The 17,216-nt window shown below is 43.6% G+C and overlaps 1 protein-coding gene across 1 annotated transcript in view; it reads right to left on the bottom strand.

Moving 5' to 3' along the window:
• The window catches only part of IL1RAPL2 (interleukin 1 receptor accessory protein like 2), a 1,239,912-nt gene that overhangs the window by 716,655 nt on the left and 506,041 nt on the right, over window positions 1-17,216 (bottom strand). The window contains exon 3 of the mRNA XM_069747077.1: window positions 14,030-14,303. Within this exon, the coding sequence (XP_069603178.1) occupies window positions 14,030-14,303 (274 nt within the window). The remainder of the gene's footprint in view (window positions 1-14,029; window positions 14,304-17,216) is intronic.

The raw sequence follows: 17,216 nt of genomic DNA on the forward strand, positions 1-17,216 counted from the left end.
TGAAGTGTAAGGACGGTGTCTTGACACATGCTGCAGTCCATACATGATGCAGCAGAGGCAGCCTCTGACACGGTCAGCCTTACTATCATCACAGCAGCTGGCCCAGTGAGTATGCCACCATACTGACCCGTCTGTATCAGCAGTGTAGATCTGATAAGAGCACAGCGCGGTCTGTGCTGTCACCCCTCCCCCCTCACCTCCTGCAGAGAAGGAAAGGCTGCTGAGCTAAATCTACCTCCTCACAGGACACAGCAGCCCCTTCTCAAGCTTCCCATAGGTGACATTTACACCTCCAAATTGCAGTGATAAACTTCAGTCTTCTGAATTGAGCTCCTGTGTCCTGTGCTCCCCGCAGTCAGTGTACCCGGCGCTCCGCTCCCCGCAGTCAGTGTCCCCGGCGCTCCGCTCCCCACAGTTAGTGTCCCCGGCGCTCCGCTCCCCGCAGTCAGTGTCCCCGGCGCTCCGCTCCCCACAGTTAGTGTCCCCGGCGCTCCGCTCCCCACAGTCAGTGTCCCCGGCACTCCGCTCCCCGCAGTCAGTGTCCCTGGCGCTCCGCTCCCCGCAGTCAGTGTCCCCGGCGCTCCGCTCCCCGCAGTCAGTGTCCCCGGCGCTCCACTCCCCGCAGTCAGTGTCCCTGGCGCTCCGCTCCCCGCAGTTAGTGTCCCCGGCGCTCCGCTCCCCGCAGTTAGTGTACCCGGCGCTCCGCTGCTTACTCCTCGCAGTCAGTGTCCCCGGCGCTCCGCTGCTTACTTCCCACAGTCAGTGTCCCCGGCGCTCCGCTGCTTACTCCCCGCAGTCAGTGTCCCCGGCGCTCCGCTGCTTACTCCCCACAGTCAGTGTCCCCGGCGCTCCGCTGCTTACTCCCCGCAGTCAGTGTCCCCGGCGCTCCGCTGCTTACTCCCCGCAGTCAGTGTCCCCGGCGCTCCGCTGCTTACTCCCCGCAGTCAGTGTCCCCGGCGCTCCGCTGCTTACTCCCCGCAGTCAGTGTCCCCGGCGCTCCGCTGCTTACTCCCCGCAGTCAGTGTCCCCGGCGCTCCGCTGCTTACTCCCCGCAGTCAGTGTCCCCGGTGCTCCGCTGCTTACTCCCCTCAGTGTCCCCGGCGCTCCGCTGCTTACTCCTCGCAGTCAGTGTCCCCGGCGATCCGCTGCTTACTCCCCGCAGTTAGTGTCCCCGGCGCTCCGCTCCCTGCAGTTAGTGTCCCCGGCGCTCCGCTCCCCGCAGTCAGTGTACCCGGCGCTCTGCTGCTTACTCCTCGCAGTCAGTGTCCCCGGCGCTCCGCTGCTTACTCCCCGCAGTCAGTGTCCCTGGCGCTCCGGTCCCTGCCGCCCGCATACTCCCCTCCGGTCACCGCTAACACAAGGTTAATGCCGGCGGTAACAGGCCGCGTTATGCCGCGGGTAACGCACTCTGTTACCGCCGCTATTAACCCTGTGTGTCCCCAACCTTTTACTATTGATGCTGCCTATGCGACATCAATAGTAAAAGAAAGTAATGTTAAAAATGGTAAAAAACAAAAAAAACAAAACCTGCTATACTCACCCTCCGTTGTCCGCTGAGCCGCTCGTGCCTGCCGCCATCTTCCTTTCCCAGCGATGCTTTGCGAAATTACCCAGAAGACGTAGTCATATGGGTAATTTCGCAAAGCATCTGGGGAACGCAAGATGGCGGCAGCCGCGCGCTCATCTGCACAGGACCCCAGGAGGCAGAGAGACAGGACGCTGAGGAGCAGCGACAAGAATGGTGAGTATATTCAACTACAAGGGGCCCTCGGATCGTTAGGTGAGTATGTTTATTTTTTTAACCTGTGACATACGTGACTGGGCAATATACTACGTGGCTCTGTGCTGTATACTACATGGCTCTGCTGTATACTACAAGGCTGGGCAATATACTACATCGCTGTGCAATATACTACATGGCTCTGCAATATACTACGTGGCTGGGCAATATACTACGTGGCTCTGCAATATACTACGTGGCTGGACAATATACTACCTCGCTCTGCAATATACTACGTGGCTGTGCAATATACTACGTGGCTGTGCAATATACTATGTGGCTGTGCAATATACTATGTGGCTGTGCAATATACTACGTGGCTGTGCAATATACTACGTGGCTGTGCAATATACTACGTGGCTGTGCAATATACTACGTGGCTGTGCAATATACTACGTCGCTGTGCAATATACTACGTGGCTGGACAATATACTACCTCGCTCTGCAATATACTACGTGGCTGTGCAATATACTACGTCGCTGTGCAATATACTACGTCGCTGTGCAATATACTACGTGGCTGGACAATATACTACCTCGCTCTGCAATATACTACGTGGCTGGGCAATATACTACGTGGACATGCATATTCTAGAATACCCGATGCGTTAGAATCGGGCCACCATCTAGTATATATATAATCACAAGTACAGTATATGTAGAAATATGCAAAACTTCCACAGTATTGCAGAAAAAAAGTAACTGAGGTCGGACTCCAGCCTGAGAGGCTAGTGGGTGAAGATATGCAGAGGGAATAAAGGCTCTTAGTGCTTGCTCACACGGGAGTATATCACGGTCGAATGCTATGTGATGTTTATCGGATAACGCTCGGCATAATGTTATACTGTAGGGCAGTGCAGATCTGTGATTTTTTTCTACAGACCAAATTGGTTTGTGGAAAAATAATCTGCAGCGTGTGAATCAGGCTGCACTCAGCTGTCATCTGAGTGCAGTCCAACATCCACGGCCTCAGACAATGGAGAAATTAAGTTTTCTTTCTTCTCAATGTACATCTATTATCTCATGAAAGAGAATCAGATGACACTCGGATGAGAGTTTGAGCCAAGTGTCAGTAGCATGATTTAGCCGATTCTCTCACATGACAGAATCATCAATCATGTGACCCCGGCCTTTTATATACCTTAATTATTTCTAATATTCCTGAAGACTTTATAATATAAATATCCTTCTTCCCAAACCCACTGACCTAAGCAGGGCCGCCAGCAGGGCATTACTGCCCTTACTGGATGGGGCCCGATGAGCAGAGGGGGCCCTCAGCGGGCCCCAGCTGCAGGATTCTGTCGGCTCAGTAACTGCCTGTGCATCTTCAGATGCACAGGCAGTTAAAATTTGTTTCCATGCGGCAGATTACTCCCAAACGGCAACAGTTAAGTCACCAGCGAATCTGCCGGCAGCTGACATCAGGGGGCACAGCGCCGGCGTATGACATCACTGTCATACGCCGGAACGAAGGTCCATGCCTCAGATGCATTATTTTTTTTTGTAAAGCCACGGTATGTGGCATATAATAATAATAATTATATTTCTATAGCGCCAACATATTCCGCAGCACTTTACATTTTAGAGGGGATTGTACAGACAAAAGACATTACAGCATAAACAGTAACCACATAGATCAACAGATACTAAGAGGAATGAGGGCCCTGCTCACAAGCTTACAATCTATTTTTTACTATGAGGCTGCATTATGCCCCTATGGGGGTCAATTATACTACTATGGGGCTGCATTACACCACTATGGGGCTGCATTAGGCTACGTTCACATTGGCGTTCCGCCAATGTGCGTCGCTGTTGCGCCGGCGACGCAGCGGCGACGCAGCGGCGACGCGCCCCTATGTTTAACATAGGGGACGCGTGCGTCGTTTTGGTGGCGTTTTTCGCCACGTGCGTCGTTTCCGACGCTAGCGTCGGACGCAAGGAAACGCTACATGTAGCATTTTCTGTGCGTCCGATTTTCGTCGGAAAACGACGCACGCGTCGCAAAACGCGCGCGTTTTTGCGCGCGTTTGCGTGCGTTTTAGCGTGCGTCGCGCGTTGCGTCGCCGACGCACGGCGGTGCAACGCTAATGTGAACGTAGCCTTATATACCACTATGGGGCTGCATTATATACCACTATGGGGCTGCATTATATACCACTATGCGGCTGCATTGTACTACTATGGGGCTGCATTATACGACTATATATGACTATGGGATGCATTATACTATTATGGATGACTATGGGGGCAATATGGAGAGACATGAGGCAAAATGGGTGGACACGTGGGGTCCAGAATGGGAGGACACATGGGGTCCAGAATGTGGGATTTTATTATTGTAGGGGGTAATTAAAGGACATTATTTTTTAGGATACTGTCTTCAGTGTGGGTGATTAGAGGTCCTATTAATGTGCAGGGCAACACCGTCGTTTTTTTCTTCATCTGGCGTAGTATAGACGTTGGCTAAAAATTGGGAAATGTGCACTCGATAACTGTGTTATTTTCTGCAGAGAGGAGTCCTGGCTGGAAGAAGTGATGGCGGTCTGCACTGGATGAAGAAGAAAAGCGAAGATGAAGGACTTCAACTACAGACGTCACCGATGAGTCATTGTGTTACCTGTACACTTACACTATATACAGAGCTCATGTGTGTAATGTCACCGGTGATCACTGTATTACCTGTACACTAACACTATATACAGAGCTCCTGTGTATAATGTCACTAGTGATCACTGTATTACCTGTACACTGACACTATATACAGAGCTCCTGTGTATGTCACTGGGGATCACTGTTTTACCTGTACACCGTATACAGCATTTGGGTGTATAATGTCACTTGTTATCCCTGTATTATCTGTACACTGACACAATACATTATATGCTATATACAGAGCTCCTGTGTATGTCACTGGTGATCCCTGTATTACCTGTACACTGACACTAGATACAGAGCTCCTGTGTATAATGTCACTGGTGACCCCAGTATCACCTGTGCACTGATACTATATGCTATATACAGAGCTCCTTTGTTTAATGTCACTGGTGATCCCTGTATTACCTGTACACTGACACCATATGCTGTATACAGAGCTCCTGTGTATAATGTCACTGGTGATCACTGTATTACCTGTACAAGGACATTGTATACTAAGTACAGATCTCCTCTGTATAATGGCATTAGTATTGTTTGTTTTTTTATTAATGATCAGTATTGTAGTATTCGGTCACTATGTGGTGGTAATATGTAATTTGTTCATGGTGTGGCGGTATTTATTCCTTGTATTTGCTATTATTCGGTCACTGGGGGTAATATGTGGTCTGGTCATGGTGTGGCGGTATTTTTTCCTTTGTGGCATTATTCGGTCACTATGTGGTGGGAAAATGTGGTCTGGTCATGGCGTGGTGGTATTTGTTCCTTGTATGTGGTATTATTGGTCACCATGTGGTGGTAATATGTGATTCGGGCATGGTGCAGTGGTATTTGTCCCTCTTATGTGACATTATTGGTCATTTTAAAAATTGAAAAATAAATAAAAATATACCTAAAATTCTATTGGATATTTAAAAAAAAAAGTTTAACAAGTTACAGTGGAGTAGAGCCGGCCAAAAGAGTCTACCTTGTTGTGGTGGCGGATTAAAAAATCTTTTAGCCAAAACAAAAGCTGCTGGCTATATATGTGACCTGGTCATGGAAACTATTAATGTGTGATTGAGGATGTGGTGCAGAGGTGGAGATTTTCCAAGAGAGGGTGGTGGGACTTTGGAAGGTTCGAGGGGTAGAGGCGGGGCTAGGGTGGAGCCAGGGTGGAGTTTCCAGGGGCCCCAAAAATTTTGCCAGTATGGGGCCCCGAAATTCCTAGTGGCTGCCCTGTGTACCTGTATGTAATCTCCTCCTGTATTAGACCTCGTTGACACGTTGTTTGGTCAGTATTTTTACCTCAGTATTTGTAAGCAAAATTGGCAGCCTGATAAATCCCCAGCCAACAGGAAGCCCTCCCCCCTGGCAGTATATATTAGCTCACATATACACATAATAGACAGGTCATGTGACTGACAGCTGCTGTATTTCCTATATGATACATTTGTTGCTCTTGCAGTTTGTCTGCTTATTAATCAGATTTTTATTTTTGAAGGATAATACCAGACTTGTCTGTGTTTAAGGGCAAGTTTCATGTGTCAAGTTGTGTGTTGAGTTGCATGTGGAGACATGCATGTAGCGAGTTTTGTGAGATGAGTTTTGTGTGGCGACATGCGTGTAGCAACTTTTTGTGTGTCGAGTTGCATGTGACAGGTTAGTGTAGCAAGTTGTGTGCTTCAAGTTTTGCGCATGGCGAGTTTTGTGTGTGGTGCGTTTTGAGTATGTGCAAGTTTTGTGTGAGACAACTTTTGCATGTGTTGCAACTTTTGTGCATGTGGTAATTTTTCCGCATGTGCAAGTTCTGCATGTGGCGAGTTTTCCATGAGGTGAGTTTTGCACAAGTGACTAGTTTTGCGTGAGCTTAGTTTTTCATGTGGCGAGTTTTGCATGTGGTGAATTTTGCACGTGGCGAGTTTTGAGTGGCGACTTTTTTGTTTCGACTTTTATGTGGCGAGGTTGGTGTATGTGTGGTGAAATGTGTGCTGAGGGTGGTATATGTGTTCAAGCAGGTGGTCGTGTGTGGCACATTTTGTGTGTGTGTTCATATCCTCGTGTGTGGTGAGTATCCCATGTCGGGGCCCCACCTTAGCAACTGTACGGTATATACTCTTTGGCGTCATCGCTCTCACTCTTTGTTCACATCTGGTAGCTGTTAATTTGCCTCCAACACTTTTCCTTTCAACTTTTTTCCCATTATGTAGATAGGGGCAAAATTGTTTGGTGAATTGGAACGCGCAGGGTTAAAATTTCGCCTCACAACATAGCCTATGACGTTCTCGGGTTCCAGACGTGTGACTGTGCAAAATTTTGTGGCTGTAGCTGCGACGGTGCAGATGCCAATCCCTGACATACACACATATACACACACACACACACATTCAGCTTTATATATTAGATATTTATTTTTAAATGTAGACATTTATCTGTGTAGGTTTGTTTTAGTAGTCCAATTTGACAACCATACACACCACACCTATAGTGCGGCCTGCTGCAATATTTTGCTTTCTGTTAATGTATCCATTTACCAAGCAATTCATGTTTTGTCCATTTTTGCAATAGATGAATAATTGGGGTTAAAAATATTGTCAAAATGTAATGTTTGTGTTGTACAAAATGTATGGTAAAAAATGTGGAAATGGCAATGAACGGGTTTGTATAAAAGAATAAAAAATCATGTCTAGATTTTCAGTTGTGAATTGAGCACTCCTTATTAAGGCAGTGCCCACCACAACACTTTGTTTAACAGAAAAAAAACATAACATGGCTAAAAATGTAGGAGCTGCTAGCACAGCAGCACCACTACCACCACTGTCACCAGCTGCACTAGCAGCAGTACTACCAAACACAGGTCACAATTGGCCTCCTTCGCCTCTGAAGTGGGGAAGAAGCAGAGTATGTTATGGAATATATGATATCACATGCCTCAATCAATCCAGAGTGATGTTATCCCTGAAAGCGACGCTGTCAGTTTGATTCAGTGGCCAACATGGTCAGCCAGAACACAAGTGAATTGGAGGGATAATTTTTGGACCTTTTTTTTTATTATTATTTACAGTATACTCTGAAATTGGAGGGAAAATTTTTGGACCTTTTTTTAATTTATTTACTGTATACTCTGAAATTGCATTGAGTTATTACATTGCCAGTTGGATACTACTGGGTTAGCATCTGTTTCTATGGTGAGATGTTTGACATTATTAAGGCTGCGTTTGTGTAAACAGCTTGCAGGAGAATGGATACAGTCCAAAGAGACCCCAGAATGTTGTAATTGCCTTTTAAGGGCAACCGGAGTCTTTCTAGTGTTGCAATTTGTTGCCAATCAATTCACTGTAATGTATTTATTTTTTCTAATTTGTCCAATCTGCCAAATTAAAATGTCAAAAGATTTGATCATTTCTAATAATAAATGCACCAGGAAATAAAAAGAGGTATGCAAACATTTTCTAGCAATCTAATGCAAAATTTCAGAGGTAGTACAGTGCCTTAACTTCTATGATGGGAAAGGGCCTAATAAAGTTCTGTGGCCTGTGAAACCTATGGCTGAGGTGTGGGCTATGTGAAATCTAAAGCCTCTAAAAATACAGTTTTTAAAAGTTGTCAACTATGTAGGTCAGTAGTAGATGAATCACAATGAGACTCGTGTGCAAGTCTTTAATGGGAATCTGTCAGCAGGTTTTGCTATGAATTCTGAAGACAACAGGCGATAGAGACTGAAACACAGAATTCATGGATGTGTCACTTGTGAAAGTGTGTACTGTTGTTTACTAACTTGCTTCTCAATGATGCATTACAAACAATACTATCAGATCGTATAGCATAGCCAATCAGGGGAAACTATTATAATCTGTATAAAGCAGAGGCAGAAAATGGAGTAGACATTTTCTAGTCAATCTGGATTGTGAGAGATTGTCACAAATCACAGCTTTGTAGTAGAGATCGGGAGAGAAAGTTTAAAAAAACTGAATAAATTTTACAGATTGTGTGTGACAGGACAGCTGAGAAAATGGCTATCCTCCATTTACCAGTGACCATATATGTTTAGGTCACTTTCACATTACCAATTTAAGCTTGGGCTTTAGAGACTGAAAGGTGTTCAACAGTGATGAGCGAATATACTCGTTACTCGAGATTTCTGAGCACGCTCGGGGGTCCTCCATGTATTTTTTAGTGCTCGGAGATTTAGTTTTTATTGCCGCAGCTGAATGATTTACATCTGTTAGCCAGCATAAGTACATGTGGGGATTCCCTAGCAACCAGGCAACCCCCACATGTACTTATGCTGGCTAACAGATGTAAATCATTCAGCTGCAGCAATAAAAACTAAATCTCCAAGCACTAAAAAATACTCGGAGGACCCCCGAGCATGCTCGAGAAATCTCGAGTAATGAGTATATTCGCTCATCACTAGTGTTCAACACAGTTTTAGGAGATTTCACAGAGTTAAACATATGTTTTAAGGGCAACTGGTGGCTTTTCAGGACTTACAATTCAGCAAAAAATTGATTCCTTGTTAATCAAAATTGTCTGAAAAATTCCACATGGCTAGCGAATTTGAACTTGCAAAGATTTGCCCATCTCCACTGGTTCTATAATAGGAGTCGCACAATGAGCTGCATTGAATTAGCTATATATATAAAGCCATATAGTATTTCTATAAAGCTGTTGACTATTATTTTATTTTAAAGGGAACCTGTCACCTGAATTTGGCGGGACCGGTTTTCGGTCATATGGGCGGAGTTTTCAGGTGTTTGATTCACCCTTTCCTTACCCGCTGGCTGCATGCTGGCCGCAATATTGGATTGAAGTTCATTCTCTGTCCTCCGTAGTACACGCCTGCGCAAGGAAACTCCGCCCATAGGACCGAAAACCGGTCCCGCCAAATTCAGGTGACAGGTTCCCTTTAAAACTCATGCTCCTTTCCTCGGTGCTCTTTTGTGCTTTTTCATAAATTGATCTGTGAATTTTTAATGTCGGGTCCAAGCCGGTATTTTAAATCTGAGCTTATTTTCTTATGTAAGCTCTTAACCTTATAGCTTCAACATAAGGATTACTATTTTTAAAATGTTATTTTCATATGATTAAAATGGATAGATTTTTTTTTTTATTGTAAAACACTAGAGCTTTTCATTTCCGTTCTGACGTACTTGACATGAGGGTTAGCTCAGACATCAGTTGTTAGATATAAGTATATTATAAAACACATGGATTTTCACATATTAGAGCATCTGACCCAGACGCACAATCACCTCCTGATTATGTGCTAAGCACTACTTACAGAGAGTTACTCACTCATATCGGTTCAATCTCCCACAGCTGCAGAAAAGGATAGCATCATCGAAAGTACATCGATTTAGATTTCATTCTTTAAATTGTATTTTTTTTTTTACCATTTTAGTGTCTTTTCTCCTACAGTATGTGTTTTATAAATGGCATTCACTTTTATTTGGCTGTCCATTTTGTCATACAACAAAAGGTATAGAAGAAAATTATGTCCATAAATCTATGCTACTTTCCCTTACAAAAGAAATTATTTAGTAATAACTTCTTTATTGTAATTGTGATTCATTTCAGAGTCGGATCAACACCTTCATTAGACACCGAGTGCAAGGCCTACAGTAAGTCGCGAATGTAATAAAAAAATAATAATGCATTGGCAAGGAGATCTGGAAGCAAAAATTGCTAAATAGCTGTTGAATTGTAGTTACACTACATACCAAACTAAGCCATGCTCATGCAGAACTGTATCTCTGCTTAGAAGGTTGAGCAAAGCTTTGCTGTCCTTCCCAATGTTATTACACTCTCGATAACACCCACTTCCCTGCTGACTGCTTGAATAACAGATGTATTGTTCCACTTTAGCACTAAAGACAAAGTGCAGAATCATCATCTAATCGGATCTAATATTTATACAAATTGGCATAGAAGTATTTATATTTCTAGAAGATCCTATCCTACTACTCGTGGCATCAATACAAACTTTTAAGGACACCATAGGAACAAATGATACCTAAGACAGCAATTAATTGCCTTAACACAAAAGCATCTGGGACCAGATGGCTTTATAACGTGAAAAAATTGCAGCAAATTTGTACAACACCATAAATGCTTCCCTAAGACCGGTTTCATTAATGCTCACTTAATTTTAGTAGTTTTACTTTTTGCTGCAACATTAACCCCTTCCCGACATGCGCCGTCTATATACGCCGCTGAGGGAGCGGCGTTCTTGCAAACTGCCGTATATATATATATGGCGCCACAGTGATCTGGAGCGGGTGTCAGCTCTATGTGAGAGCTGACACCCTGCAGCAGTGCTAGCACAGACAGTGGACATTTAACCCATTTGATGCCACCGTCAATACTGGCAGCGACATCTAGGAGCCTTGATCAGGGAGTGGGGTCTTCCACGTTACTGGTAGGACAAAGACTCTGGGAAAGCGAAATGTCTCCTCGCCAACAAAAGAAGCTCAGCAAATTCTGCATTCCCAAATTCAAAATGTCCCCCTGCCGTCTGAGCTCCAGTGTGTCTGGACCACATTTAGCGCCCACATATTTGGCATTTCTGTAGTGATGAGAGCCCACCTAATTTATGGGTGGGTGTCTCCAGAAGCATGAGCTGGTCACTACAATGTACTGGTCACTACGATGGCAGTTTGCAATTTTCACTCAGCAACATCCACTACTGATTGCTTCTGGAAAACACCCATGAAGTCAAAATTGTCACTACACCTATAAATAAATTTCCAAAGGGGTATAATATCCAAAATGAGGAAGAATATCTGCGCTGCAGGAGGCAAATAATGCTCAGTCCCTGCAGAGTCTTGCCGTGTGGCTAAGCAGTGCTATTTAGCCATATTTAGGGTATGTCTTGATTCAGCAGAAATTGTGGGACAAATTTTAATGCCATTTTTACTAATTTCTGCGTAGTATGAAAATGTAAAATCTGGGGCTAACACAAAATCTTGGTGGTAAAAATGTAGTTATTTTTTCTTCACTGACCAATGTTATAAAATTCAGTGTTACACCTATAGTGTCAATATGATCACTGCACCCCTAGATGAATTTATTGAAAGGAGTAGTTTGTAAAATGGGGTCACTTAGGAGGGCTTCTGCTGGTCTGGCACCTCAGGGGCTCTACCAATGTGACATGGGACCGTCAAACCAGTCCAATAAAATCTAGACTCCAATATTGCGCTGCTTCGAGTGTGAGCTTTGTACTGTGCCTCAAAAGTAGTTTTCGAACACCTATGGGGTACTGGTCTACTCAGAAGAACTTGCACAACAAATTTCAGGGTTCATTTTCTCCTGCTACCCTTGTGAAAATGCAAAACTTGGGACTAAAAAAGATTGTCATGGGGAAGAATATGATATTTCTTTTATTTTCCTGGCTCAACGTTATAAATGTCTATGAAACATCTGGGGTCCAAGGTGCTCACCATACATCTAGATAAGTTTCCTGAGGGGTTTTGTTTCCAAAGTGGTGTTACTTGTGGGGGGCTTCCACTGATTAGGAACATCAGGTGCTTTCCAAATGTGACATGGCTTCCACTAATTTATTCCAGCAAATTTTGCATTCCAAAAGTCAAATGGCACCCCTTACCTTTCAAGCCCTGCCATGTGCCAAAACAGTAGTTTTCCTACACATATTGGGTATTGGCATACTCAGGAGAAATTGCACAACAAAAATTAGGGAAAATTTTAGTGAAAAAAGTTAAATGTTTATTTTTTCCTTTCACATTCAATTAATTCCAGTGAGCCACCTGGAGGCTTATTAAACTTCATGAATGTGATTTTGAGAACTCCCATAGGGGTGGAGTCGCATATTCATCACTGTAATGGGCGGCACCACGTGACCGCTCATACAGGAAAAGCTGTGGCGAGGACAGGAAGCAGCGCCAGCGAGGGAGCCGGGTAAGTATTTTATGAACAGGGGGGGGGGGGGCGCACAGGGGGTGGGAGGGGGTTGGGGACAGGGATCTTTTTTTTAAACACCCCAAAAAAAAAAGATTTTTCATATCTTCTCTCCAGCGAACGATGCTGGAGAGAAGAAATGAATAGCGGCTTCAGCACCATGCTGGGGGGACAGCGCATACTGTAGCGCTGTCTCCTGCATGGCACACGGACTGCACATGGACATTAATTGACTTTAATGGGTCCGTGTAATACGTGCGCTCCCACGAACACTGACATGTCTCCGTGTTTTCCAAACGGACACACGGTCCGTGAAAACACGCTGACATGTGCAGAGACACATTGATTTTAATGTGTCTACGTGAGTCAGTGTCTCCGGTACGTGAGGAAACTGTCACCTCATGTACCGGAGCCACTGACGTGTGAAACCGGCCTGAGGCAGGGTTAGGGAGGGACATATAGCAGGCAGCTACTGCTACTTGCATGATCAGAGAGAGTATTGTGTTGCTGCAATTCAATGATATATATTATTTTGCATTTATGCAGAAGCAAACCAACAATATTACTGAAAAAAGTGTGTTGTCACAAACCATATTGATTTTTTGCAGCACTTTTATATTAGTAAATTTGAGATACCTTCATGCCACATCAAAACTGCAGCCTGTTGATGCCATTTTTTTTTAGACTTTAGCTAGGATTTGTTAAGGTAAGGGGGAACTGTACTTAACATGAAATAAAACAATACAGTCCTACCAGAAAGTATCATGAACATCTGAGCAATTGAAAGCTTTGGATTACGTCTGATTCACAATAAACTGAATCAAATTTCTGTCACGATTGGACTGGCGAGTAAACTGGGACCAGGGGCACCTTTCCTGGCCCTAGCTCTAGGGGGCGCCCTAACTCGCCCTGTTCCCCGGGATACCTCAGATGGCGAGGATGCCGGGGCCTCCGCCCTCGCCCTGTCTCCTGACTGTCGCCCTGCGTCTGTCCCCCTCCCCACCCGGGGAAGAGAGGCACTACCGTGTACAACAGTACACCAACCCGACAAACAGGGGAACAAAGACAAGGGTAAAAAGAAAACTCCACTCACACAAAATATGCTCTCACAAATAACAAATGTATCCACCAGGGTGTGAAGGATGGGGATGGTAAATAAAGCAGGTAAGGATGAGGAATTTTCCAAGCGTACAAACCATACAACTGTCACACAATAAATTCCTCCAGCTCTCCAAACTCCAGCTCCTCACTACCCCAGGTCTCTCAAGCAAGTGCCATCTCAGACAAGGATCTGACCAGAAGGCCTAGCTTTTATAGGAGAGATGAGTGGCTAACCAAGCACAGCTGAAAGCAGGAATTTGCACATGGCCTATTAACCCCTGTCCTGCTGAAAGAAAACAAAGCACCTTCAATACACAGGAGAAGTTCTTCTTCTCAGCGATGAAGCAGAAGCCGTCAGACACCGTGGTATTCTGACACTGCTCTGTCGCAGTAACTCTGTGACAATTTCCTTGCACAATTCTGAAAAACTGGATAACTCAAAATAATTAAAGATTTGCTCATCATTACCCATAATGGTGTATACTATGATAGTATTGGAAGCAACCATGATCAAACTCCACAAAGATACCTGGATGCAAATATTTTTTTACTTTAGACTCTTCAGGTGCGGATTACATAATTCAATATGTCACAATTTACCTTAAAACGCATGTGTAGAATCCACTGTCTTGTACCTCTGCCGAATGAATCCATAACGAGTCATCATCCTTACTCATCCTAGCCACAGAAAATAAAATTGGTTCTTCTAAATCCCCTTTGGTTTTGTACCACATGAGCCGGAGTCCTGCACTCTGAGCCATGGTGTAGTTAGTCCTGATATAACTGTAGAACAGCGCACATTTTACTCGCACGGCTTCTCCGGCCAGTGACATATAGGTGTTCAGATCCACAGACCAGTCAATGCAGCCATCCGCTGTAAGGGAAGAAGAAAAAAAAAAGTCACATAAAAGAGATACAAACCTTGATATATAATTATCATTACAGCTTCATTTTTAATGGATATATGCGTTATAGGTTTCATATTTTGTACAATGCAACTAAAAACAAAAATCTTTTTTCAATATTTATTTTTGCATCACTTGTTCAGTAATGGATGTCATTGGCAATTGGCCCACTTACTGCAGATATCCATAGGAATGTGGCTATGCTTGCCACTGCAGCTCAACTATATTAAACCCATTCACTTGCATAACCTAAACTGCAGTATAATGCAAAAACACACTGATGTAGGTGTCACTCTACTAACAACTCCATTAAAGGAAACCTGTTACCTGAATTTGGCGGGACAGGCTTGTGGTCATATGGGCGGTGTTTTTGGGTGTTTGATTCACCCTTTCCTTACCCACTGGCTGCATGCTGGCCGCAATATTGGGTTGAAGTTCATGCTGTGTCCTCCATAGTACACGCCTGCGCAAGGCATGATTGCCTTGCGCAGGCGTGTACTACGGAGGACACAGCATGAACTTCAACCCAATATTGCCTTGTGCAGGCATGTACTACGGAGGACACAGTATGAACTTCAACCCAATATTGCGGCCAGCATGCAGCCAGCGGGTAAGGAAAGGGTGAATCAAACACCCGAAAACCCCACCCATATGACCACAAACCTCTCCCGCCAAATTCAGGTGACAGGTTCCCTTTAAAAGAGTTGTACTGCTTACTATTTGCTGTGCTGATCATAGTGGTCCGCGGCTTGGCACCCCATCAGTCATACATTCAAATACAATACATGCATCTCTAAGACTAGGCCATCAGAATCCCAAGATAGCCCTTTAAATATGAACCATAGTCCTTATCCACACAACAAAGGCTATATTGTAGCACTCATCTTCGGCGGTTTCGAAACATATAGTCATTGGCACACTGTGTGCCGCAAATTGGTCCCTTGAATTCTGAATAAATCCATAAGAAAAAAAACAAATGTGTGTTTCCAAATAAAATTGCCGTTATATAATATGGGCCCATAGCTGTTTATGAGTTACCATATCAATGATCTGTGCCATTCGGAATGGAAACATTGATCAATTCCCAAGTTTTGCGCTTCTCATTACACTTGTCTCTCACTAAAAATTACTACTATGTTGTATAACTCATCTCGAACAAAACGAATCCTAATCTTTAGGTCACAAAAACTAAATTTGGAATATAACAAGCATCCACTTATCTAGTTGAACATCAAAAAGATGTCACACTGTCTATTTCTGAAGACTAGAGGGTATATCTATATGAAGAACATCCATAAAAGGCTCAGGAAATGCAGACTTCAAACTGTGAAAAGATTCTTACTCGGTTCCTGCCATGTGACATTCAAATATATATAAAAAAATCCTCCGAAAAGCTAAAACTCAACTCTATATTTAAAGTAAAGTTTGATTTTTTTTAAACTTTTGGAGGAGTGAATTTATGTGAACGAAATTAGAAAAGATAAAATAATGGAACAATCAGGACTTCAAAAACAGAGGTGTCCTTGACTGTTAATATCACGTAGCAACTCGGCTGGCAATTAAGCCCCAACAACGTGAAAAAATTGCTAAACAAGTTGACTGTCGGTAAGCATAAAAGACAATTCATGGTCTGAACTCACTTTACAACCCGAGGAGCAGCATGGTTTATATTCAGCAAATTTAAAGAAATGAATTAATCAAGAGCACTGGGCAGACAGTGCTTAATCCATTAGGAAATTACTGGCTCATCACACCACACAACTTAGATGCTTTGTGAAAATTTCCTCCAGGAAAAGAGGCAAGGGGACACGTTTACCACAAAGTAGACCACTAGTTGTCAAAAATGCAGGCGTCTAAAGGAAAGGAGAACATCCAAAGTTCATGTTATTTGTAGAAATGTTCTATAATTTAAGTGTTTAAAAGCTTTACAAAAATCAATTCAAATAAAGCTAGGGTCACAAGGGGACGTGCCAACTGGTACAGACAAAATCATTGAAAAATCTAAGAAAAAATAAAATCAACTCTAGTATGAATGCACACAGATTCCGAGACAGAAATGCAGTGGGCTTTTCTTCTGACACAAATTTTTTTTCTCAAAAAAGCACAAGCAGAACATATTATTTAGTGATAGTGGAAGGAAAATTCATGAACAAGTTGGACATTCATTTCTAAAAGTTATTGCAAATGAGCAGATTGGTTCGTAGGACCTTCTTTTTATTGTTTTACAAAATATATATTTTTTAAAGTTATCATTTTATTGATTTGGTGGGGTACATAGACTAATATGTTTTACTAGATGTTGACCCGATTCAAACGCATCGGGTATTCTAGGATATGTATGTATGTATGTATGTTGCGCTGTCAGTGGTGTTTAAATCCCGCACTAATATCACTGATTGGCTGATATCAGAGACAGACAGACAATTAGACCCTTAGACAACACAATGGCGGCACTTGACAGCAGTGGAGGACAATGATGATTCCAGAATTCATGGCAGACTGTGCCCGTCCCTGATTGGTCAAGGCCGGCTGGCCTCATCAGAGACTGTGCCCGTCCCTGATTGGTCAAGGCCGGCTGGCCTCATCAGAGACTGTGCCCGTCACTGATTGGTCGAGGCCTGGCGGCCTCGACCAATCAGCGACGCGGGATTTCCAGGACAGACAATTAAACCCTTAGACAATTATATATATAGATTGTCTGTAATTCTCTTTATCATACAAGTCACCTGACATTAAAACACTTGCATTCTCTCTTCATGCATATGATTACACTAAGTATCTGATGTGATGTGCTTCTTATTGGTGTCTCAACTATAATATTTCAAATTTGACATTAAATTATTGCTTTTGGAAATAAAATGCATGATCATCAGTTATTCTTA

Source organism: Ranitomeya imitator, chromosome 2 (assembly GCF_032444005.1).
Source record: "Ranitomeya imitator isolate aRanImi1 chromosome 2, aRanImi1.pri, whole genome shotgun sequence".
NCBI lineage: Eukaryota > Metazoa > Chordata > Amphibia > Anura > Dendrobatidae > Ranitomeya > Ranitomeya imitator.